This window comes from Hyperolius riggenbachi, chromosome 2, assembly GCF_040937935.1.
Source record: "Hyperolius riggenbachi isolate aHypRig1 chromosome 2, aHypRig1.pri, whole genome shotgun sequence".
NCBI classification, from domain to species: Eukaryota; Metazoa; Chordata; class Amphibia; order Anura; family Hyperoliidae; genus Hyperolius; species Hyperolius riggenbachi.
Window position 1 is genome coordinate 447,631,104 of NC_090647.1, and position 24,376 is coordinate 447,655,479.

Consider the following 24,376-nt stretch of genomic DNA (forward strand, 5'->3'; position numbering starts at 1 on the left):
CCTCCCATCATTGCTAGCTATTATAAAATCAACATGACCAGTTATGCACCTAGTGCAAACATTGAAAGCGAGAATGTGCTAGGTCTGTTCATCTCAGAACACAGAAGATGATTGGCTAGTTTTCTTCAGATGTTATGTGACAGCAGAGTACCCATCTACAAACATCTGGTCTCTAGCGACTGATCATAAAATCTGAATCATATATGTTTTATTTACTATACTATGGATGACACCGAAATGCACAGCAGTCTTGCCTTGCAGCGCTGGAGTCCTGGGTAAAAATGTGAGCCAATACACTATATGCATGGAGTCTATATGTCCTCCTCATGTTAGCATGAGTTTCCTCCCAAATCCCAAGAACATACTGATAGGTTAATTGGTTCCCTCCAAATTGACCTTGTAAGCGCCTTTGAGAGACAGTTGATGACCTCACAACATTCTGTAAGGCCTGGGACCCACTAGCAACTTGTTTCTAAGCGCTAGTGATTTGTAAAGCTCTCGCTAATGTAATGCTATGGGGGATTTAAAAAAATCGCATCCCTCAAGTGGGATCACACACATAGCATTACATTAGCAAGAGCTTTTCAAATCATAAGTGCTCAGAAATGGCTTAGAAAAGAACTCCTAGTGGGTTCCAGGCCTAAAGCACTGCTGAAGATATCAGCGCTTTAAAAATACACATTATAATAATAGTAATACGCCTTATGCAGAGCATTTTTTGCTCTAGTAATGGAAGTGGACAGTTTGTTTTTATTTGAAATGCAGGGCAGAGCAGAAAAAAATGATTAAAAAAAAAATCGATGCTAAAAGACTTCTAATTCTGTCCAACCAATGCTGTAACTCAGGTGGTTCAGCAACACAAAACTGACAGCACATAATTTAAATCTGTGCATCTTAAAGGCCTCTTTTTACCATAACGAACAGGCTGTTTGCCAGAAAACTGACTTTTTTGTGAACTTACAAAATTTGCCAGAAACGTTCTCCAGAAAACTGCAATTTTTTTGTGAATTTACAACATTTAATCATTTATAAACATGGAAATCAGCAGCTGACATTATCACACCTTTTCAGAGTGAGTAAGGAGAGAGTGCTAGTCTCTTAGCTATCACACACGTGCTAGTCCCTTAGCTATCATACACTGAATTTCCTGCCAATTCAATCACTGAAGATCAAGAGTGCCATCGATTGCCTGCCCATATCGTCTTGTGTTTGGCCAACATGACAATTTAAAGAACAGAATTCATTCAGTGTGACATAAGGAATTATAGAGTAAATCAGAAGTGACAAAAGCTTTTCCTGCCATTGTAAGTGTATGGAAGACATAGGGGGCAACAGACTGTGCACTCAAAAAAATGCTGGCAATTGCAATCAGTACTTTCTTTATCAGCACGTTAATAAAAGTGTTCGGCCTGGAACCCACTAGCAGCACTTTTCTACATGCTTTTGATTTGTAAAGTGCTTGCTAATGCAATGCTATGGGTTTTTATTTTTTTAAATCACATCGTTCAAGTGGGATCACACCCATAGTATTACATTAGCAAGAGCTTTTCAAATCAGCACTCAGAAAAGCGCTGTTAGTGGGTCCCAGGCTTTAAGTGGAGAGTGATGTACGTGTAAATGTAAAAAGCAAAAAGGACATCGGAGATACAGTGCTGCCCATAATTATTCATACCCCTGGCAAATTTTGACTTAAAACTACTTTTATTCAACCAGCAAGTAATTTTTTTTATGGAAAATGACATAGGTGTCTCCCCAAAGCTAAAACAATGTACAAGAGGCATTATTGTGGAGAAAAATAAATACATTTCTGAGCTTTTATTTACATTTGAGCAAAAAGTGTCCAGTCCAAAATTATTCATACCTTTATCAATAATCAATAGAAAAGCCTTTATTGGCTATTACAGCAATCAAACGTTTCCTATAACTGCAGACCAGCTGTTTGCATGTCTCCACAGGAATTTTTACTCATTCATCTTTAGCAATGCGCTCCAAATCTTTCAGGTTGGAGGGTCTTCTTGCCATCACCCTAATCTTTAGCTCCCTCCACAGATTCTCAATTGGATTCAAGTCAGGACTCTGAATCGTTAATTTTGTTGTCTGCTAACCATTTCTTCACCACTTTTGCTGTGTGTTTTGGGTCATTGGTCACTGTTGGGTTCCACGGATGATACACGATACTTGATACCCACCCAGAGCCAGAACCCAAATGACACCCTGTACCTGCACCCAGTACCCACATGGCACCCAGCATCTGCATTTAGCACCCACATGAGAACCAATACCCCAGCACCCATCATTCACGTGGCACCATGTACTCCTTCCCAGTACTCACTTGGCACCCAGTATTTGCACCTAGGACACCCTATACCCCCCATAATTAACACCCACATGGCACAGTACTCACACGGCACCAAGTTCCCAAGCCATTTTATGCACCTAGAACCCTTCCATGGCCGTCAACCAAATAGCACACATTACCCACACATGGTCTGAACCCATATGAGACCCAGTACTCTCCCATGGCAGTCACACATCCAGACCCTACATGGTACTCACTCATGTCCTGCCCACTGCAACTACATGCACCTAGTAACCACTCTTGGCCTGAACCCAGCACTCACATGGCTCCCTGTACCAATTAGCACTCACATGGCATCCACTATTGTTTATAACCGTCTGCTACTTATTTAGCACCCAATACTGCTTAGCACCCACTGCAAATAAACACCCATTCCAAACTGGACCTTGGTACCCACTGCAGCTTGACAAAGACTGTACTTTGTGCTAAGTTGCAGTGGGTTCTGAGGTGCCAAACTATATCTTATCATCTTATCACCCACTGCACCTGGGCACTCACTGCACCTTGGCACTTACTGCAATTATGTACCTACTAATACTTAACAACCACTGCAAACATGCAACCACTACTACTGTGCCTGAAAAGAAGTGGGGTGCTGATCAAGAGGGACAGAGGTCCCAGTAATGATAGGCGAGTCTAATAGTGGGCACCCATCACTGCAGATTTGAGGGTGGTGAAACAAAAAGACTTGGTTGGAAGGAGACACAAATTCGGGGGGCTGCAAGGACTGCCTCATACTGCTTTTTAAAGAGAGGGTATTACATACACAATTTACCACAATTGATTGATTAGGGCCCTTTTTTCAAATCTAAGCACAACCCCCCTCTGCACAGCCCTGCTGTTAAATACTTTCTTTGCTACTTTTTCCATTTACAGGCTCTTTTAAAATAGTACTGTGCAAGAGAGCAGTAGCAGAAAACCACTTTAGTGAAAGTCAGTCAGTTCCTGTCCCCCACTCTTCAAGTAACATTCTACTGCAAGTGAAAGAGGCTTTGACCTGTACTTTGTTGAATATATGGTAGTAGCTGTTTTCTCCTATTCAAGCCCAGGACACCAGGAAACAAAATCTGTTCCCCTTTCTATAAATGTGGATATTTATATACAGTATACATGTCTAAAATTAGGACTGTTATACATGTCTAGAAATAAACTCAAACTCTCATAGTAAAATTGTCGATAGCAATCTGCTGAGAATTGGTGGGAATGTTCTTGGCTGTACATTTGATTTCAGCTGAGTTAAATGAATGAGTTGTGAATGTCTGAATGGTGGTTAAATAAGCTGTGGAGCTCCTGAGCTCAGTGACTCCCATCTATGTCCAGTAACTGCTGTGTGATCCTTTGTGTGACTCTGACTCATGGAAACTCACAGAAATTCCTCTCAGATAATAAGGACAATGCAGTCACCCGCCCTCGCTTCACAACCTGCCCTGAACTCTCTTGATGCCATGCTCTGATTTGCACACATCATGTGGAAAATGACATTTGTACATGGTGTAATGAGCCTTGGGACTGGTAACCTCCTATCTACTGGAATGCCCATTGAAACAAACACACTTTACCGTAGTTGCAGTTTAAATCTCTAGCCTGTCAACAAGTATAAGTTTCTAGAACTGGTAGGTGAGCTATTCTTGGTATGAGCAAACTCATATGAGGCTGACTGTCATCTGCTGTCCCTTGACTTGCAGCTTTATTGCCAGCTCCCAGAGCCCTCTGCACATCAAGGGCAGGGCATATTTGCACAAGCACCAGGACATGGCTACATAAAAGTGCATGCATGTGCACATTCCTTCTGCATCGCCTGACGTCACATTGCCAAATAAATGAGCAGCGGGCATGACACACAAGGCCCAGCAATTACCTTTTGTTAATGAGGAGCTGTCAGCCAAATTATCTCAGAAAAAAATTCACATATATAAGTAGATTATTACTTGCTCTACTTAAATAACATACGTATTGCACTGTCCACGTTTTGACTTTAGTGATCTTTCTACAGTAAAAAAAAAAGAGAAAATCCTTCTTAGCATTTCCCATTTTAACTGTGGCTATTCTGAAGCCAATCCTGATGTCATTTCCTCCCTTACTCTCCTCTGCCTGCTTGTGTATGCATTGCCCGCCCTCCACTACAGAAAATGCATTGCCTCAGCATGAGAAATATTGGCCGATCAGAGGTGTGGGAGGGGAAACAGGAGGTAAAGAGATTTCAGCCAATCAGGCTGCATTAGTTAAGTCTGAGGGGAAAGTAGAGAAGCAAAAAAAGGACAACCCAGCATGTACTGCAACTTCCTTTGTGTGTACCAAATTTTGTGTGTACCGAATAAGAGTCATGTAAACTGGGGGATGATCATTTATCAGCAAGAAAAGTAATAGTGATTTTAACTTTTGGATTACCTGCTTAGCATCCTTATTACTTGTTTACCAGACAAAAATGAAGAATTGATTTTTGATTGTATACCCGACAGTTACACTTTAAAAAACAATTCACGTCTCAAGCCAAAAATGTCCACAATGCCTAAACTGCACCTTTATTATATTACAAAAAGGACAAAGAATTGACTAAGGAAGGATGGGGCCCTTGGGCAAAGGTAACCTGGGGAGCCCCAGCAAATTCAGCCCCCAGGGTCCCAGAGCCATGCTCCCCTGTACGATTTGTGGCTGCAAGACACTCCCCTTCCCAACAAAAATCTCCAGACACCTTGAGCTTGATTCACAAAGCGGTGCTAACCTACTTAGCACGTCTAAAGTCTTTAGACGTGCTAACCAGGGTGCTAAGTAGGTTAGCACCGGATTTCTCAATCAGATCGCGTGCTAACTTTGCGCGCGCAAAGTTTTACGCGCGCTAAGTCCCATAGGCTTTAATGGGCACTTCGCGCGGAGCGTCCTGTGCTCTGTGCACTACGCGCGTAAAGTTTTACGCGCATAAAGTTTTGCGTGCGAAAAGCTTGTTTAGACGTGCTAAAGGGGTTTTCACAGGCATGCTAACAGTTAGCACCGCTTTGTGAATCAAGCCCCTTGTGTTTCCTGGGGTCCCTCCAGGATTATAACTCACCTGTTGTGTCTGTGCTTCCTATCTCTATCCCCAGAACTGCCTGCCTCTTCTCAGTGACCCCGTGCATGACTTGCATGTAAGAGGCAGGCAGCACCAGGGAGCGCAGACAAAGCAGCATGTTGGTACAGGTGAGTTTTAATAATGGCTAAAGGGGTTCTAGGGATTACAGGGCGCCAGGACACTTTGTAGGGTTCCGGCAGCACTCGCTTTTCCTGGGGCAAATTACTCCTTTGTAATGGCAGCGCCGGCCCTGTGGGACAAGACATCTGACATGTTGAGTCACAACAGCTCATCATAGCTATGACTGAACGATGACTGACAGCCAGTGTGGCTTGAAACACGTCAGCTAACGTGTCATTCTGTTTGATGTTTTTGTAATTTGATTAAGATTTATTTTTAGGTGTTGTGCGGATATCTATGTTTGTTTGACAATGGATAGTTGTAAGCTAATTACCTGTTATCCTGCACCAAGAAGAGTTGAGTGGCGTCTAACTTTTTAATATATTATCTTTTTATTACATTTTCAAAGCACATATGGGCACCCCTGACATAGACATACATTTTGTAGCAAAATAACGAATATAACAGTTTACACATCTGCACTATATCTCATGTGTGTATGTGTATTATATAAAAAGACTGCATGACCACCTCTTATGCTCCTTTACCCCCATCCAGGCTGTTATTTGTCAGGAAAGCAGAACAAGCAAGAATGGGGTTCCACCCCTTCAGCAATACCAGCCTGCACGGTTTAACGTAATATGGACAAATAGGGATGCTTGATGGGAAATTCAAATAAGCTCCACGGTAAAAAATTTGGGTTCTTTTTCGTTAGCCGGACGCATCCACTAGGTGGTGATAAAACTCCACCAGAGTTACGCCGCCTCCATAACTACAAGGAGAAGGAAGAGATAATGGCGGCAGCACGTGGAAAAGACGACGTGAACTGGCAGGGGGCCTCTATCTCGCTGTACCAGGACCTGGCGCCCTCTACGCTAGCTCAACTCTGGGCTCTACGACCGCTTACAAAGGCTTTACAACAGGCAGGAGCCTCATACCACTGGGGCTTCCCCTTCCAACTAGTGGTGAGGAACGGCGCCAAAACCGCCATCTTACGGCATCCGCGTGAGCTCCCTACCTTCTTTGCAGATATCTCTCTGCCATCAGTTGAGCTCCCAGAATGGGACCCGGACTCTTTTGACCCTTCTCGTCCACCAAAGAATCGTAGATCTAAACGCTAACAATGTGAGTACTCTTTATTTTTTCGTGCTGGAACTTTCTTTGCCATGATCCTGCCTTTCCCCCCTTTTGGACTCCTGAACCATTCCCTCCGCCTCTCCTCACTTTTTCGGCACATGGAAAAGGCTACCACAAGAGCCCCTATACTTTGACATCTGTGCCCATATGGAGGCCCCGGGCCGTTTTGAACTTCCTCGCACTGATGGACTCGCTACTCTGTCACACTACAGCCTTCACGCACTCCTCAGAGAGACATACATATTAAGGAGCGTGGAATATTAATACACTTTGCTCCCTTGGTCCGTGCCTTAAGGAGAACCGTTCACTAGGATCAGATGTAAGGTGGGGCCCTGTGTTGCTGGACTGCTCCCACCGCCTCCCCCGACGCGATGATGGGGTTCTGTGCCCCCCTCCCGGCAGTGCTCAACCTCACCATCACTCATTTTGTATTTCGTTCGTATGCTTTACCTGTCTAAACCTCTGTTTAACGCTGAGCCGACTGTAACATCCTAAATGATTGATTTCCTGGTTATGCTTGCAGGGATAGTACTTTTCTCTACGATATACCTTGAGGGGGACTGTTTGGCTTGGGGGGTGCTGGGATAGGCCCTTAGCCCTGGGGGGGAGGTGGGGGCGGGCGGGGACGGGGGGCCTTGCCATGAAAGCTTCTGTTTAATATGTGATTGGTATTTAATCTGTTATATGAGAGACTCCCCATTAACAGCGGGGGGTGCTTTAGGGGAAAGTCGCACCACTGTAGTTTACCAGTGAATCACTCTTTGCCTACTCTCTCTGGGGCATACTTGGGCTGAGATGGCAATGGGGTGGATGGCCACGGGAGGGGATGGTTGGGAAACTATCTTAGGAGGCAGGATATTATTAGGTTATCATTATTACTAATTTGACTGTTTTGAATATATATATATGTTTTTTGCTTACTTGCTACGTTACGTTAACTGACATAAAGGTTTGCACACGGGGTTACGGGGGCAGAGGCTCCACTCCTATCTATGTTGTGGACTCTCTTACCCCAGGGCGAATTGCCGCCTCGTTTCCGAGAGCAACTTAGGCTCCCGGAGAGAATAGTATATATTATCAATACACAGGCCCACTTTAGGCCTAACCTCAGGAAGATGTGGTTAAGCATACTTCCTGCTCATTTATTGTGGTTTGTTACACAATTATTTTTGCTTTATATAATTTCCTTTTCTTTTACCTCTTTCTTTCCTTTCTCTTTCTTATGTCCTCTTAATTATTTCTTCTGTTGGGGTGGGGGGGGGGGGGCCTTGGGCGGCCTGTTCAAGCATCCGAGATACTATACGGGATTCAAGCAGTCACTTAAGGTGTTGTCTCTAAACGCCAGGGGATTAAATGTACCAGAGAAAAGATCAGCCGTGCTGAATCTGTGTCGCAGGGAAAAGGCTAACATAGTGTGCCTGCAGGAAACTCATTTCAAGGGCTCCTCACCTCCTAAATGATTTAGCAGATATTACAAAACCGCTTTCTATAGCACTCCACAGGGCACAAAAACTAAAAGGTACTGCCATACTAATTGCAAAAGATACACCTTTTACCCTTGTTGAGAAGTCTGGACGCTTTAATCTGATTAAAGGCGTACTTCTAAATCAAAAAGTCACGATAGGCGCATTTTATGCCCCAAATTCTCAGCAGATAACTTTTCTCCAGAATTTCCTCTCCAGGCTAAACTCTTTTGCAGAAGGCAGCATTATCCTTGGGGGGATTTAAACATGGTCTTGGAACCTTCTATAGACTCTTCCTCCCAGAGATTTCCTCTCTCCAACAAAATCCTACGTAAATGTAAAACGCTATTGCATGATATGCAGCTAGTAGATGCATGGAGACTCCATAACCCTTCACAGAAAGATTTTACATTTTTTTCCTTTCCACACAATTCCTATACCAGGAAAGACTATGTATTCATATCACATAACTTATTATCGGTCTCGGCTTTCCCTGGCATAGGCTACATAACCTTATCAGACCATGCTCCGGTTTGGATTGAACTGAATTGGAGGGACAACAGATCTAGACCTCCTACCTGGCGAATTAATAACTCCCTGATACAGGATAAGCAAATCTTTCAAAAACTTAAACGTGAGCTTGAGGAGTTCTTTCGGGTGAATGTGACTGAGGACATGTCCCCAATGACTGTATGGGAAACACATAAATGTTACGCACGAGGCATACTGATACGTGAAGGTGCCAGGCGTAAAAGGGAAAGGGAAAAAGATATACAAGATTCCTTGTTACTTATTAATGACTTGGAATCTAAACATAAGGGAGACATGGCCTCACACACATTGTTCGCCTTATCAGAAGCTAGAGAACGCCTTAAAGAGAGTCTGAAGCGAGAATAAATCTTGCTTCAGACCTCATAGATAGCAGGGGCATGTGTGCCCCTGCTAAACCGCCGCTATCCCGCGGCTTAACGGGGGTCCCTGATCCCCCAAATCACCTCCGTAATGCGGGGGAGCGCTTCCTGGTTGGGGCAGGGCTAACCGCCGCAGCCCTGCCCCACGCGCATCTGTCAGTGCGTATCTTCGCCTCTCCCCCGCCCCTCTCAGTCTTCCTTCACTGAGAGGGGCGGGGGAGAGGCGGCGATGCGCCGCTGACAGACGCGACTGGAGGCAGGGCTGCAGCCGTTAGCCCTGCCTCCAGGAGCGACCAAGTCTGCGACCAAGTGTCGCAGTGGGGGGTTTGGGGGTCAAGGGACCCCCATTTAGCGGCGCTATTGCGGCGGTTTAGCAGGGGCACACGTGCCCCTGCTAACTATGAGCTCTGAAGCGAGATTTATTCTCGCTTCAGAGTCTCTTTAAATCTATGCTGTTTCATAAGGCCAAATTTGCTGCAAAGAGATGCAGACGCACGTTTTATGAATGGGGTAATAAATGTGGTTCTATGTTGGCAAGGGCTCTGAGGTCTCAGCAATCCAGCGGCTATATCTCCTGTGTTAAGGATAAATCCTCTACTTTACATTATGATTATAAAGACATTTCAAGAATATTCAAAGAATACTATTCCAGTGTCTATAACCTGCCCTCCTCATCTCTCATTCTCTCCACAGACAGCAAGCGAGACAAAATTAAATCTTACCTGAGGGATTCTCAAATGCCTCGGCTGTCACAAATTGATGCTAAAACACTTGAGGAGCCTTTTACAGAGGATGAGTTGGGGATAGCTCTATCTCAGATGCCTGCAGGCAAGGCGCCAGGACCAGACGGGTATTCCTCAGAATATTACAAAAAATTCAGACACTTGCTTTCCCCTCACCTCCTGAGAGCTTTTAACACAATCTCGGATCCCCCACTCGAACAAAATTGGTTCTCCTCCCAAATGCTAGAATCCCACATTACTGTCATACACAAGGAAGGCAAATATCTGGCACAATGCCAAAGCTACCGGCCAATATCTCTTCTAAATGTGGATCTTAAGCTATATTCTAAAATTTTAGCTAATAGGTTAGCTCCCCTGCTACCTAAGCTCATCCATCTAGACCAAGTGGGCTTTGTCCCGGGTCGAGAGGCCAGGGATAACACTATACGTACCCTTAATGTCATGCACTGGGTGAGGTCTCAGTTCACTCCTACTCTTCTTCTCTCTACCGATGCTGAAAAAGCATTTGATAGGGTGGACTGGGACTTCATTGAAGGTACTCTTCGTCATATTGGTCTGGGTGGCGTGATGCGTAAAAGGATCCTCGCCTTATATTCCTGCCCCAATGCAAAGGTGAAAGCCAATGGAGTCTTATCAGACTCATTTAATATTCTAAATGGCACACGCCAGGGCTGTCCATTGTCCCCTCTGATATTTACACTATCCCTTGAACCATTTCTATGCACAATCCGCAATAATATAGATATTAAGGGGGTTGAACTCCCGAGATCCCATCATAAGGTTGCTGCTAACGCAGATGATATGCTATTTTATCTGACCAATCCCCACATATCTCTCCCCAACCTTTTGCTGGAATTTCGGAAATATGGATCCCTTTCAAATCTGTCAATTAACTATGATAAGAATGAAGCGATGGGAGTCCTTCTTCCTAGCTCTGTCAAAGCTACCATCCAAGATAACTTCCCATTCCGGTGGTCCTCTCGATATATGAAATACTTGGGAGTTCACATAACCCCAGATCCAAAAGACCTGGTCGCTAATAATTTCCTCCCAGTCCTGGAACAAATAAAACGAGATCTTCAGAACTGGAATAAACCTCAGTTTTCCTGGTTTGGAAGATCCAATATTGTAAAAATGACGATCATGCCAAGATTGCTCTACCTGTTCCAAACTCTCCCCATCCCTATACCATCCTCATTTTTTAAGGAAATCACTCAGACCTTCTCGAGGTTTATCTGGAATGGCCGTAAATCCAGATTAAAATACCAGATCCAGACAGCCCCTAAGGAATTGGGAGGAATGGCTGTCCCGAATGCCAAGCTCTACTATACAGCAGCTATCTTAATACGCATTATTGACTGGCACCGACATGGGGACCATAAGAGGTGGGTCGAGCTGGAGGGAGAGCTTATAAAAGAAAGTCTAGCTGACACTCCATGGGCCTCTAGGAGTAGGAAAATTGCAGACCCCGCCGCTTCGTTAATCATACAAACTATCAACACCTTCACCAAATATAGACACCTCTCTCAGGTTTCGCCCTGGCCCTCTCTTCTTCTTCCCATCCTGAGCAACCCTTCCTTCCCACCAGGGCTTCCCTCTAGGAGCTATTCAGCCTGGAGGGGAGAATCGACTCTACGTGCTCACCATTTGCTTGCAAATGGAGATTGGGCGTCCCTTCAAACACTGGAACAAACCCTGGGCACACAGAACTTAGACCACTGGAGCTGGGTACAATTTAGACATTTCATCCTATCCCAAGGCACTAAATCTAGCTTTGCAAGACTCCTTACCATCTTTGAGCAAACATGCTTCAATGAGAGCCAGATATTCTTTATTAAACGACCCTCACGCTCCTTCGGTTACATTCCGGAATAATTGGGAACAAGACCTGGGGACCACATTCACTGACAAACAATGGGACAAGATTTTGGTATTTGCTCATAAATCATCTATCTCCTCTAGGTCTCAAGAATCTGGATATAAAATCCTAACCAGGTGGTATTTAACCCCAACCCGATTGCACCCCATGTTCCCTAACTCTTCCAATCTCTGCTGGAGATGTGGGCAGGAAATAGGAACTCTACTCCACATATTCTGGCACTGCGCTAAGCTCACTCAATTCTGGTCTGAGGTTAGAAGTATTATGCATGAACTGACTGATTTCCTTCCCCCTGATGACCCAGCTTTCTTTCTGCTCCATCATAACAAGTGGCCAATCAGAAGATATAAGAAAACCTTAACGAGGCATCTGGTTAATGCGGCCAGAGCCTTAGTTGCTAGGCACTGGAAATCAATGCAACCACCTACAATTAGAGATTGGCTCGGTTTGATGGGGCAGACACAACAAATGAAAGATTTAACTGCAACAATACATGATAGACATGAGCAATATTGGAAAACCTGGTTTGGCTGGTTCGAATTTAAAGAAACGCAACGCTATCGCTCACTCATGAGTGGTTAATCGGATGGGGATCGGTCTTAGTTAGATAGAACTGGAGGCTTCCCCCAGACTTTGTCTTTTCCCCCAGTGTTGGGAGACTGCTTGTTTTTGTGTGGGTGCTTTTCTTGGCTTGCCCAGGGTCCTCGCCATATCCGACCGCAACCTTAGTCTTCTTACTTCTTTTTCTTTCTCATGTCTGTCTTTGTCATATAATCATATGTTTTGGAAGGAGAGAGTCTGTTTATGCAGCAGAGGTCTGCAAAACGTCAGCAAACTTGGTCTTCCTGGTGTATGTTCCCTCTGGGCCCAGGAAAACCGGCCTTCCAGAAACTCTCAGCAGACTTGCTGCACTGGACTGATAGCTAGTCTCTTACAAACTGTAATTGTCAATTAGGCAACTCCCTCCTTCTTTATCAAACATGTATGTATGTGTTTTTTTTTTTAAACTTACAGAGCCACCCCAGATGATGGACTTACGTGTACGCTCATATTAAGTAACTATTGGACTTTCCACAGATAGTCACATACCTGTTTCCTTTTAGGAGTAATGATACGATATATATGACATTTATGTCCTTTGTTCATGTAATCTTTCTATGTTTTTATTTTTTGAAAAATAAAAGAATCTTTAAAAAAAAAAAAACTCCACCAGAGTTACATCTTTCCCTATAATCCATGACGGCCTGGAGGGGGATTAGTAATGAACGCCACCTGGTGGTTAAGCCCGGCTAACGGAATAGTACCAAAATTTGAATTCCCCCCAAGGGGTTATTTGAAATTCCCCAAATTACTTTTTTTTGTCAAAATAACAAATATTGTCCTAGATAATACTTTTACTGACTAACTGTAGACACATATCAAAAGCTTCAGCTTGTAAGAAAACAAAGTTTCTTCTTTAAGCATGCTATAGAGCTGGATCAGAACTATACATTCTGATTTCAAAAGATTGTAATGACAGGAAATTGAGTGTTCACGTTTCCCCTGCAGCTAAGCAACTGAAATCCTTATTGAATTGATTTTTAAAATTCTATCCATCCATAAGGCAATCTAGGCAACAACCTAGGGCATATAGAAGACAACAAGAGGCCCAGCTGCCAGATGTTATACCATAAAAATCCTTAAAAAAACATAAGTTATGAAACTAAAACAAGGGCAAACAATCAGCGCTTTAATCATTTACCGTACATTTCAATACAATGACCATTTAAGTAATTTGATCATTTAACTTTGGATCGTCACACAAGATTTTAAAAATATGTAATGTATCATGTAAGATTGGTCATTTTTGATATGTGTACGCTATCGTAACCTTTTTCACCTTATCCTATGGTTTCTTAATTGACAGGAGATGAAAAATAATAATCCCCCCCTGGGAAGGACATTGTCTTGAGCCCTTCATATTTTCCCCTTTTGTTACAGTCACTAGGAGGGAGCAGCACATTACTGTTTTTTAGGACAACAAATCTTGCTTGCATTGAGGCTTTATGCATCAGCCAGCAATATCTCACTGCTTACTTGCCTGGCACTGGCTCCTATCCTCAGAGGACAGCAAAGCTTGCTTGCATTGAGGCTTTATGCATCAGCCAGCAATATCTCACTGCTTACTTGCCTGGCACTGGCTCCTATCCTCAGAGGACAGCAAAGCTTGCTTGCATTGAGGCTTTATGCATCAGCCAGCAATATCTCACTGCTTACTTGCCTGGCACTGCCTCCTATCCTCAGAGGACAGCAAAGCTTGCTTGCATTGAGGCTTTATGCATCAGCCAGCAATATCTCACTGCTTACTTGCTTGGCACTGGCTCTTATCCTCAGAGGACAGCAAAGCCTGATGAGTGCCAAGCACATCAGATAGTGTGGCCAACTAATAAAAGCTACAAGACTTGGAAGGGAAGCGGCTTGGTTCTAATGCATTAATAAAGTCAAACGCAAGCGAAGACATTGTGTTTAGCCTCAGACAGCAAGAAGAAGGGTTCGAACCACTATCAGATCGTTATTCTTGTCTGTGACCACATTGAGAAGATTTCCAACATTTGTGGATTCTGACAGGGATAAAAACACGTTTAGGGCTCATTCACATTACAAGAGCTGGTCTGAGCTCTTGTGATTTTAAAAGCTCTTGCTAATGTTATCCTATGTGTACACTGGAGCAATATGATTTTGTAAAAATCCCCCATAGAATTGCATTAGCAAGAGCTTTTAAAATCTCTGGTGTTTAAAAAGCTCTCGTAGTGTGAATCAACCCTTATTGAGTGTGTGTGTGTGTGTGGGGGGGGGCCTAATATAATGTCATGCTTTATTTTTGTCTGTGCCGCCATAAAGGAAATGTCCCCCCACTTAGGAAATTAGGTAGAATTTTCTCCCCAGGAACACACCTTACTCCAAGTAAGCCCGTCTCCACTTGAGACGCGCGGCGGCACTTCTTGGTCTGCGGCCACGGCTATGGGATTCACAGCCTCCCGCACTGAAACGGATGGAAATGTTGGCCGAATCGCTAGCGCAAGCGATTTAGCCGGTGGCGCCATTGTATCCTATAGCAGAGTTTCCTCACACAATTTGCCTGCGGGGAAACTCTGCGGATTAGTGGAAACGGGCCCTTAGGAAGTCGCTCTATTATACCCAACATTGTTGTCCCTCTTACTCTACTCCCTCCTTACAGACAGAAAGGGTCACTTAGCTATCACCGAACAATCTGCCTTAACTGCGCTGGGCTCCCCTGCAGTGTCTGCACAGGATTGAGGTTGATCCTGATGAACTCCTTTCAACAATGTGCTTCAAACTGTTGCACTTTTATATGTGCTGCAATGTAAAGCTAAACGTGATCTTCAGCTTTGACTGTTGAATTTGTTTCTGCTTATCTTCAATTGTTTATTGGATGCACTTAGATATGCCTCCAGGGAAATTACACAGGTGTCCAGAATCACCAGAGATCTGCCTGTAACAAGTAAGTATAGCTGTACATTCATAGACGCAGCTATTCTTCCTCATGTGCTTTACCTCCATTTGTTCCCTATTCCTCATATAGTAAATCATTAACACCATATAAAAGGCATAACTACTGAACAAATACAAAGTAGCATATGTAAGACACAAACAAAAAAGTGACCATGATTAAAAAAAAATGTACAGCAACAAGCACAGTATCTGTATACAGTGACTCAGAACTGTTTCAACTGTGGTAATTGTGCCAAAGATAACCACGCGAAAAGAGAACTAGTACTGAAGGAAATGTAGAGGCTGTTACTACTTAACACATATGAAATGGAAATTCCGCTTTTGCTACAAAATTGCCATACATAAATAGCAGTGCCACACTGGTCTGTCATTAGTAAATGTTATAAAAAGAGTATCTTATTTCAGTTTACAGTTATTTAAAACTTTTAACCTTGACCGAAATAGTAACTGCTGGTCGTCTTGGCTGAAGTGCGTACAGGTGTTACAACAAGGTTGGCCTACCCTTAAAGGGAGCATCAATCACATACTGTTGCCCCCTTTTATACTTACCCGGGGTTTCCTCCAACCCCTGGCAGCCGGCAGGTCTAAGGCAGCATCTCCGCTCGCAGCCGCCGTCCTGGGGGTCCTCGCCAGTGCAGAGGCCGACCTCCTCTACTGCGTCTAGGCGAGCGATGCAGTCAATCAAGTCCACGTTGCCCGCAGTGTACTGCCTGCGCAGTGCACCACGGACAACGTGGGCATGATTGACAGCGGCGCTCGCGCAGGCGCCCTAGAGACGACCTCGAGGTTGCCCTCTGAACCAGGCGGGGATCCGGGGCCGCCAGCTGCGCGCAAAGCTGCTGCATGGGACATGTCTGCTGCCAGGGGCTGGAGGATGCCCCAGGTAAGTATATAAGGGGGCAGCAGTATTTGATTGATGTTTCATCTAAAGGACACTTGATCCAAAGCAAAGCTACCTAAGGTAAGCATAGAGGTACGTTCATACTGGATCCACATACCTCTGAGTGTTTTCCATTTCTCTCTTTGTTCACTCCACTCTCTCCTTGAAAAATTTGACTTTTGGCTAAAGTAGCATTTTCAGGCAGGAAGAGGAAGGCTGGCAATAATGTTCACTTCTATTACCATCCCATTCACTGTCCCACTGACTGTGGAGAGTGAATGGGGCGGGAAAGAGGAGGGAATGGGAGGGTGAAAGGTAGGAACATGGTGGCAAGCCTGCCTCTTTCTGGCTGAAAATTTGACTGTAGCCAAAAGTCAATTTTTTTAGGGAGTGATTATGGAGACCGGAGGAAAGGAGAGGAACGGACAATGCACAGAGGTATGTGGATCCAGCATGGTGGTGATCAAGGTGGCTGCCATACTGCTTTATGCAAATTCTTAGCATGACATGTGACAATATGTTTTTTTTGTTTTACTGTAAATAGCTCATTTCTAAAGGTCCATAGAGATGCTTGATTAACATTAACTTGATTACTAGTGGGCAACAACCTAAGAAAAGGTACAGACACACTGCTCGGCTACAGCTAAACATCTTCTTCGGTTCTATTAAAAAGGGAGCAGCAAACAAGTATGGCCAATGAACCAAGGCTGTGGAGTCGGTACAAAAATCATCCAACTCCGACTCTTCAGTTTATGAATCCACCGACTCCTACTCTGACTCCAGGTACCCAAAATTGCTCCGACTACGACTCCACAGCCCTGCAATGAACAATATCGGTTCTCCTGGTTGCTTGATTAATGACGACACAGTAGATTAGAAAATTATGTAGAAAGAAATCTAGTCCTTGTGCACAGCTTGCTTCTCTGAGATAAAACTGTGTACCGTAGAAGGTAGCAGGAAGTACTGTGGTTGAATTGACAAACAGGAAGTGGAATTATTTTAGACATGGGATTTCACAGAAATAAAGTAAAGGTATGCAGCTGATAATGCTTCAAAGGGGTACATTTTATTTTAAAAAAAAAGGTTCCTACACAGTGAAGTTTTGAGTCTTATAGCAGCCCTATAGCTGCAGACATGTGAAACTATGAGACTCTATAATTGGATACTGTTCTGCACAGCCAGAAGCTGAGAGGTGTTATGTGTTTTGTTGCGTATGGTCAGCAAGCGGAAAGAGAACTGGCCGTCAGACCTGAGAAGGCCGAGTATCAACACCACAGCCATTCTCAGACTAATAAAGCTAAGCAAACTGAGAGAGAGGAAGTCTTTTATACGTTGGTCTGCATGGTTATAATAACTCATGAATGAATATTCCCATTCCTGACTGGACTAGCCATGAACTTTGGACAGTAGAAGAGTATCTGCTATTTCATATCATGGCTACTGGAGAAAGCACAGTTCATAGGAATCCAGAGACTCTGCCAACCTTCAGCACTGTGCCAACACCCTCATACTATAAGCCTGGACAACATGTACTATTATATTACTCAGCATGTATTTAATATACCATTAAGTGAACATGATGATGGACACACAGGTGCATTATTAAAGGAGCACTATTGTAAAATGTTCTAACATTTAAAATACATATGTATTAATTGTAATTTTGTTCCAGAGTAAAATGCACCATAAATGTATTATTTCCTGTGTAGCTGTCATTTACAGTAGCTAGTAAAAATCTTCCTGTGAGGGATTTTCAGTATTTTATTTATTCTTTTTAAAAGCACTCCCTGGAAAGCACCTTTACAATGGTGCTGAAAAGCCAGTCTCTTCCTGTGCACATTATTTTTGCAGTCGGAGTGTGCCACTGCCATGCAGGTAGTGCTCTTGAAAATAAAGGATCCCTCAAGAGGAGATGGATCAGTCCAAAATCTGTCATTTCTATCACATTTCTTTTGCCTGCTGCAAGTGAAAGGAACATAACAAATAAGGGTACTTATCCGTTAGCCGGGCGCATCCGGCAGGTGGCGACAAAACTCCACCAGAGTTGCATCTATCCCTACTATCCATGTCGGCCTGGAGGGGGAATAGTAATTAGCGCCACCTGCCAGATGCGCCTGGCTGACGGATAAGTACCCAAATAAGTAATTTATAGTGCGTTGTACTCTGGGGAAAAGGTACAGATAATACATGTGTATTTTTAATTTTACTGATTTTTGCAATAGTGGTCCTTTAACCTATTTTAGTTCCTGGACGTAGTTTCTACGTCCAGGAACCAGGCGCGCTCCCGCGGCCGATCGTGCGCGTGCACGCGCGCTCCCGGCCCACGGTTCGTTAGCCAGGCAATCAGTGAATCGGGCTATGGTGCCCGATCACTGATTCCTCTCCCCCGCTGAAAAAGCGACAGCTGCTCTCGGAAGCTGCGCTTTTTCTGGCTGTTGCCTCCCCCATGCGTCTCTCTAAGCGTATGTTACGCTTAGAGTGACGTCATGTAAACAAATTCATGGCCACCATCTTGTGGCCAAAAAGTAAAACTACAACTAAAACTAAAAAAAATAAAACTAAACACACATTTACATTATAAAACTATTGTTTACATCCCACCCTCCCAAAAATACCCAAATAAAAAGTTTAATATTAAAAAAAAAAAACATTACAATAAAAAAAAAAAAAACATGTAAATATTTACCTAAGGGTCTAAACTTTTTTTAAATATCAATGTAAAGATTAAATATTTCTATGTTTTTCTTATTTTAAACTTGTAAATAGTGATAGATGGAAAACGGAAAAAATGCACCTTTATTTCCAAATAAAATATTGTCGCCATACATTGTGATAGGGACATCATTTTAACGGTGTAATAACCGGGACATATGGGCAAATACAATACGTGAGTTTTAATTATGGAGGCATGTATTATTTTAAAACTATAATGGCTGAAAACTGAGAAATAATGAATTTTTTCCGTTTTTTTCTTATTCTTCCTGTTAAAATGCATTTACAGTAAAGTGGCTCTTAGCAAAATGTACCCCCCAAAGAAAGCCTAATTGGTGGCGGAAAAAACAAGATATAGATCAGTTCATTGTGATAAGTAGTGATAAAGTTTTATATCAATGGGAGGTGAACATTGCTCAAGTGAAAACGACGGAACGCGAATGGGTTAAAGAGATTCATTGTACAAAAGACACAAGCTTCATCATTCACAGATAATGGGAATGATTAAAAATTTCCCATGAGCCATCTCTATGTCTCCCCTTCTACTGAAACCTATCAGAAAAGTAATAATAGGTGTGAATAGAATTGTGCCTCAGAGGGTAATCTGCTGTGGCCATACAGAATAGTGTCTATACTGCATATCTGAAGAACAATGAATTCTACATACACAATCTATGTCTGTTTTTAATGTGAACTAGCCAGACCGCCTACAGACAGTTAAATATAATTATACTCTGTAGAGACAGAACACAGCGTTTTTACTTCCTGAAGATATGGGAGCAGAATGTGAAAGTGCATGATAACTAAGGGGAACTTATCACTAAGCAACATTCATGTGGCAATTTCCAGCTGTATACTAAAGATATCAACAAACCATACAGTTCTGTCACCTGAAGCCATCCTTTATTATTTTTCAAGATAACAGTATTGAAAAACTAACTCTCCTGTTCTATGGGAAGAAGAGGGGAAGGAGGAAGGACCCCCTCTGGGAAGAGCGACAGAGGAAGAACTGGGCAGAGGGGTGCTAAAGCAAATCTGAAGCGAATATAAATGTCTGAGATAATGAATTGTATGTAGTACGGATAATACATCAAACATTAATAGCAAAGAAAAGAGTCTCATATTGTTTTCCAGTATAGGAAGAGTTTAAAAAAAAACCTTAGTTTGTTAGCTATGCAAAAGAGCTTCTCTAAGCTAGTGACTAAAGGTAGCCATACAACTAGCGATGATGGGCAGATTCGACCAAGAGACTAATCTCTAATCGAATCTGATTAGAGAGAGATCTGTCTGCTGCCCATGCACCACAGGCCGATTCATGATCAATTTCAATTGATCAGGAATTGGCCTTGTGACGCCGCATCCGACTGCCTCGCAGACCCGGCGCTGTCCGCCCTAATATTTAATGCCCCCCCCCCCGTGCCCAGTGCAAGCTATATATTGTCAGGTGGAAACGCAGCATGACCAAGTGTACTGTACATGAAACGGCCGTCGCTAGTCCCCCCGTTTCTACCCGCCACCCACCTCCTCCACCACAGGTGCCACAAAGGCCAATCACAGCACTTTGACCACATGATGTGAAGTAAGTTCCTGATGTTTGGAAGTTATCCACTTTCAATAAACACAAACAAGCAACGGATGGAAGGTGCACATGCTTTTGTTCTTGTATACGCAAGCTATACATTACCTGTCTACAGCCTCTGCTTGCTCCAGACACCCTCTGCTGTCCATACACACGTGCCCCATTTGGTTGCCTCGTCACACATGCACCCACATTGCTAGGCAACCACGTGGCACGTGTGTATGGAAAGCAGAAGAAGCCCGGAGCAAGCAGAGGACTCGAATAGCGGCCTCGTCCCAATATTGCTTGCTGTTACTGCCGCACACCTGATCGAGCAATTCAGCCCTACATCTTGCAGCATGTCCGATCAATTAATGCAACCAATTCTAGCCTGATATTGGTTGCATTGTCGATCAGGCATGCACTTGGCGGTGCCAATTTTCATCCAATTTGGATTATAATAAGCAAATTGGATGGTCGATCGGCCACCAAGTTGCCTGATGTATGGCCACCTTAACTTGGTCAAACTCAGTTTTGGTTTCTTCAGAGCTTAAACAGCCAAGAAGCAGTGAGGGAAAGCGTGAGATAAGGTTTTACTTCAGGGACATTCAGCGGGTCACTAGTTCTGCTTTGCTTTACAGCACAGAGTGTGGATTCTAAAATGCACCTGTTATAGTCTGATGCAATGTTATAAAGCTATATAACTGAAATGTTCTACTAATGTTCTATTAATTATCCATACTACACATACAATTCATTAGTTTATTTTAGCTTCAGATTTGTTTTAAGAGTGTTTTTTTTATGATAACTTCACTTTTTAAGTGCAGTTCAGCAACATTAGTTCCCAATTAGTTTAAAGAGGAACCGTAATGACATATAGTACCATGCAGTACATTATTCCGGATATTCACTTTTACATTAAATATCCTGGATTCAGCATCAGAAACACTTCCTATAGCTGTATATTGGTATGCAGCCTCACCTTTCCACTGAGGCTTAGCCTAGGCTGTTTATTATGCTTTCCCAGTGCATAATATGTGCTTGTGGACACAAGGATCTGTCTGCCTAGGCAGCCGACAGCAAGAAGCACATGCAAAAAACATAAAGGGAGTCTCAAGTTACGTTTTTGTACATTAGGATCCTTGTATTTTTCTCACTCATCAATACAATATAATACTTTTTCAGCACCTACCAATCCATTTTGCTTGTTGGATGCTGAAAAGTGATTTCATAGATAAGGCGTGAAAACGGAAAAGCCCTGAAGTGCAATACATCATTTCTTATCTGCTTTTTGCCTTTACTGCAGAAATATTATTTATATAACTTACTTATAAGACACTGATATCTACTACAGGGCTTTACAGTATGCATGAAACTGTTCAGGCTACTAAAGGTGATTTTTCTCATCAGATGTGATCTTTTGATGTGATTTTTACATTCAAATTGCCCAGAAAACTGCACAGTGTGAGGTGAAAATTGATTTACAACAATTCTTTGGTCGATTGGAACAGAAAATTTCATCAATCCGAATGTCGGATTTTACAAATGGATCGGAAAAGAGAAAATGCCCTAATCGACCCGTTTATGGGAACAATCGATAATTACCTTCTGATTACTTTCAATCAAGTCAAAAGGTTGCATCTGATGAAAAAATGGTACCGTTAATGGCCACATTTAGGCTCCCTGCACACTGCAAATCCGTTTTCCGATTCCGATTCCGTTTCCGATTCCGTTTCCGATTTTCCTTGAATACATTCAACAGAAAAACGGATCAAAAAACGCAGCATGCAGTTAAGATTAAAAATCTGAATCGGAATCGGATGTAAAAACAGATTAAAAAGCGGAATCGGAATCTGAAATGCATGCAGTGTGCAAGAGGCCTTACTGTGCCCAGAAGAGTTCGCAATCCAGTTGTTCAGTATACTGCAAGCAACAAAAAAGTAATTTAAAACACATTGGCCCTTATTCAATTCCTAAGTTTTCTCATAGAAGATATTTTTTTCTCTTATGTTTAAAATAACTTTTCAGCATTTTGCAATAGAAAAGTAAATGAAAAAGTACTGCCAAAATTATTTTCAGTATTTTCGTGCTTGCTGAAGGATAAAAAGGCATTTTATTGACATGGGCCCATATGCAATTCTCTTTTTCACCTGAGTTTTCTCCTAGGAGATAATTTTTCATCTTCAATTTAAAATAACCTTCCAGCACTTTTCAACTTAAAAAGTACCAAACAGTAGGTGAGAAAGTACTATTAAAATTATTTTGAGTATTTTCTTGCTTGCTGGTGGCTTAAAAGAAATTTTATTGGCAAGTTTAAAATTATCACCTAGGAGAAAACTCAGGTGAAAAAGTGAATTGCATATGGGCCACAGAGTGAAAATATAAATTTGGTGAAAACTAAGGAGAAAGGGTGAATTGCATATGGGCCATTGTTTCAGGTTACTGAAAACCTTGATCTCTTATTTCAGGTCCGGATTTGCTTTCTAGCTGATGAAAAGTTAATATATAACTGATGAGAAATGTTATTACTCAGATTCACAATTTGTTTGTGAAAATTACATAAAGAAAAGAAAGCAGCTGATTGTAGCTCTGAGCACTGTCCTGTGCAATAGAATGATCTTGCATACTCTTGACACACAAGCCAGTTTCCTGCCCACAGTGTACATATCAGTGATGCTGCACAAACTTACAGTTTCTTGATAGGCTGTTGCTCCATTCTTCATGCAGCCGGTTCTCACAGCTGTCTGCTCTCTCCCATCCCCTGCTCTGTCTCCCCAGCTTCCTCCACCCTCGTGTGAGTAATATGAATGGAACAGGAAGTTCTGAACACAGCTGTTTTACCAGTAGACCCCCCCCCCCCACCTCCCCCAGCTTACATACACACAAAATCATCATCGTCCACAGCTTCCGCACAGCCTCATGCACACACACTGATCGCAATAGTGACGCCAGTTTGGGCAATGATGACTTGCAGCAATTGGGATTTTTTTTACTTTACCAAGAAATTCAGTGCCAGATTGTCTATAGGTCACCTCTTTTGCGTATTCATGAAGTGGGGGAGCTAAATGACACTGAACAGAGTTAAATGTCTGCTTACAAAAATTTTCATCAGAGCAAATGTACCGGTAGTTGTTTACAGGACATTACTATTATTATTTCTTTGTAATAAGGCTGGTGCACACCAACAGCGCTTCTGATCACTTTTAAAAACACTAGCGCTTTAAAAAGAGCTTGGCTAATGCATTTGAATGGGATGGATCACACCAGAGCGATGTGATTTTTTTTCCCAAACCCAAACGCGGGTCCTGCAGCATTTATGAGGCGATTCAGCCTCAATGTTAAGAATAGGAAAGTGGAAAATCACTTTGAAAAGCGCCTAGAACAGAGTGAGGTACTTATCCGTTAGCCGGGCGCATCCGGCAGGTGGCGCTGTTGATGTTAATTCCAATCATAATTACTTCACGTCAACCTGTGAATGTAAACGCCGGATGCGCCCGGCTTAAGCAGATCAAGCCGCCGGCTTGCTTCGTGTCTCGCTCTTCTCCCCTCTTGCCCTCTCTCCTATAGGACACTGGGGAGGGGACATGCGTGTCCCCCCAGAGTCGTTTGTCGCAATGCCGCGACGAACGACTCTGGGGGGACACGCATGTCCCCTCCCCAAGGCTCATACGAGAGAGGGCAAGAGGGGAAGAAGAGCGAGACACGACGCAAGCCGGCGGCTTGATCTGCTTAAGCCGGGCGCATCCGGCGTTTACATTCACAGGTTGACGTGAAGTAATTATGATTGGAATTAACATCAACAGCGCCACCTGCCGGATGCACCCGGCTAACGGATAAGTACCCAGAGTGATTTTCCAAGCAATTTTGTTACAAAACCAGTACACTAGCAGTTGTACTGTACCTAAAAAAATGCCACACAAAAACGCTCCACAAATCGATAGGTATAAATAGAAAATTGCTAGGCACATGCCTGGAATCGCCTTGAAAAAAAAAATCACTTTTTTAAGCGCTGAGCATTTGCGATTACGCGAGCGCTTTAGGTGTGCACTGGCCCA

At 43.1% G+C, this 24,376-nt stretch overlaps 1 protein-coding gene across 2 annotated transcripts in view; it reads right to left on the minus strand.

Moving 5' to 3' along the window:
* LIMK1 (LIM domain kinase 1) overlaps positions 1–24,376 on the minus strand; it is a 179,629-nt gene that overhangs the window by 99,616 nt on the left and 55,637 nt on the right. Inside the window, exon 1 of one of the 2 annotated variants that reach the window (XM_068270035.1) lies at positions 23,012–23,104. The exons of the other annotated variant lie outside the window; for it this stretch is intronic. Within the exon in view, the coding sequence (XP_068126136.1) occupies positions 23,012–23,037 (26 nt within the window). The 5' untranslated portion in view covers positions 23,038–23,104. Of the gene's footprint in view, positions 1–23,011; positions 23,105–24,376 lie in introns of those variants that run through there. 2 annotated transcript variants of the gene reach the window in all.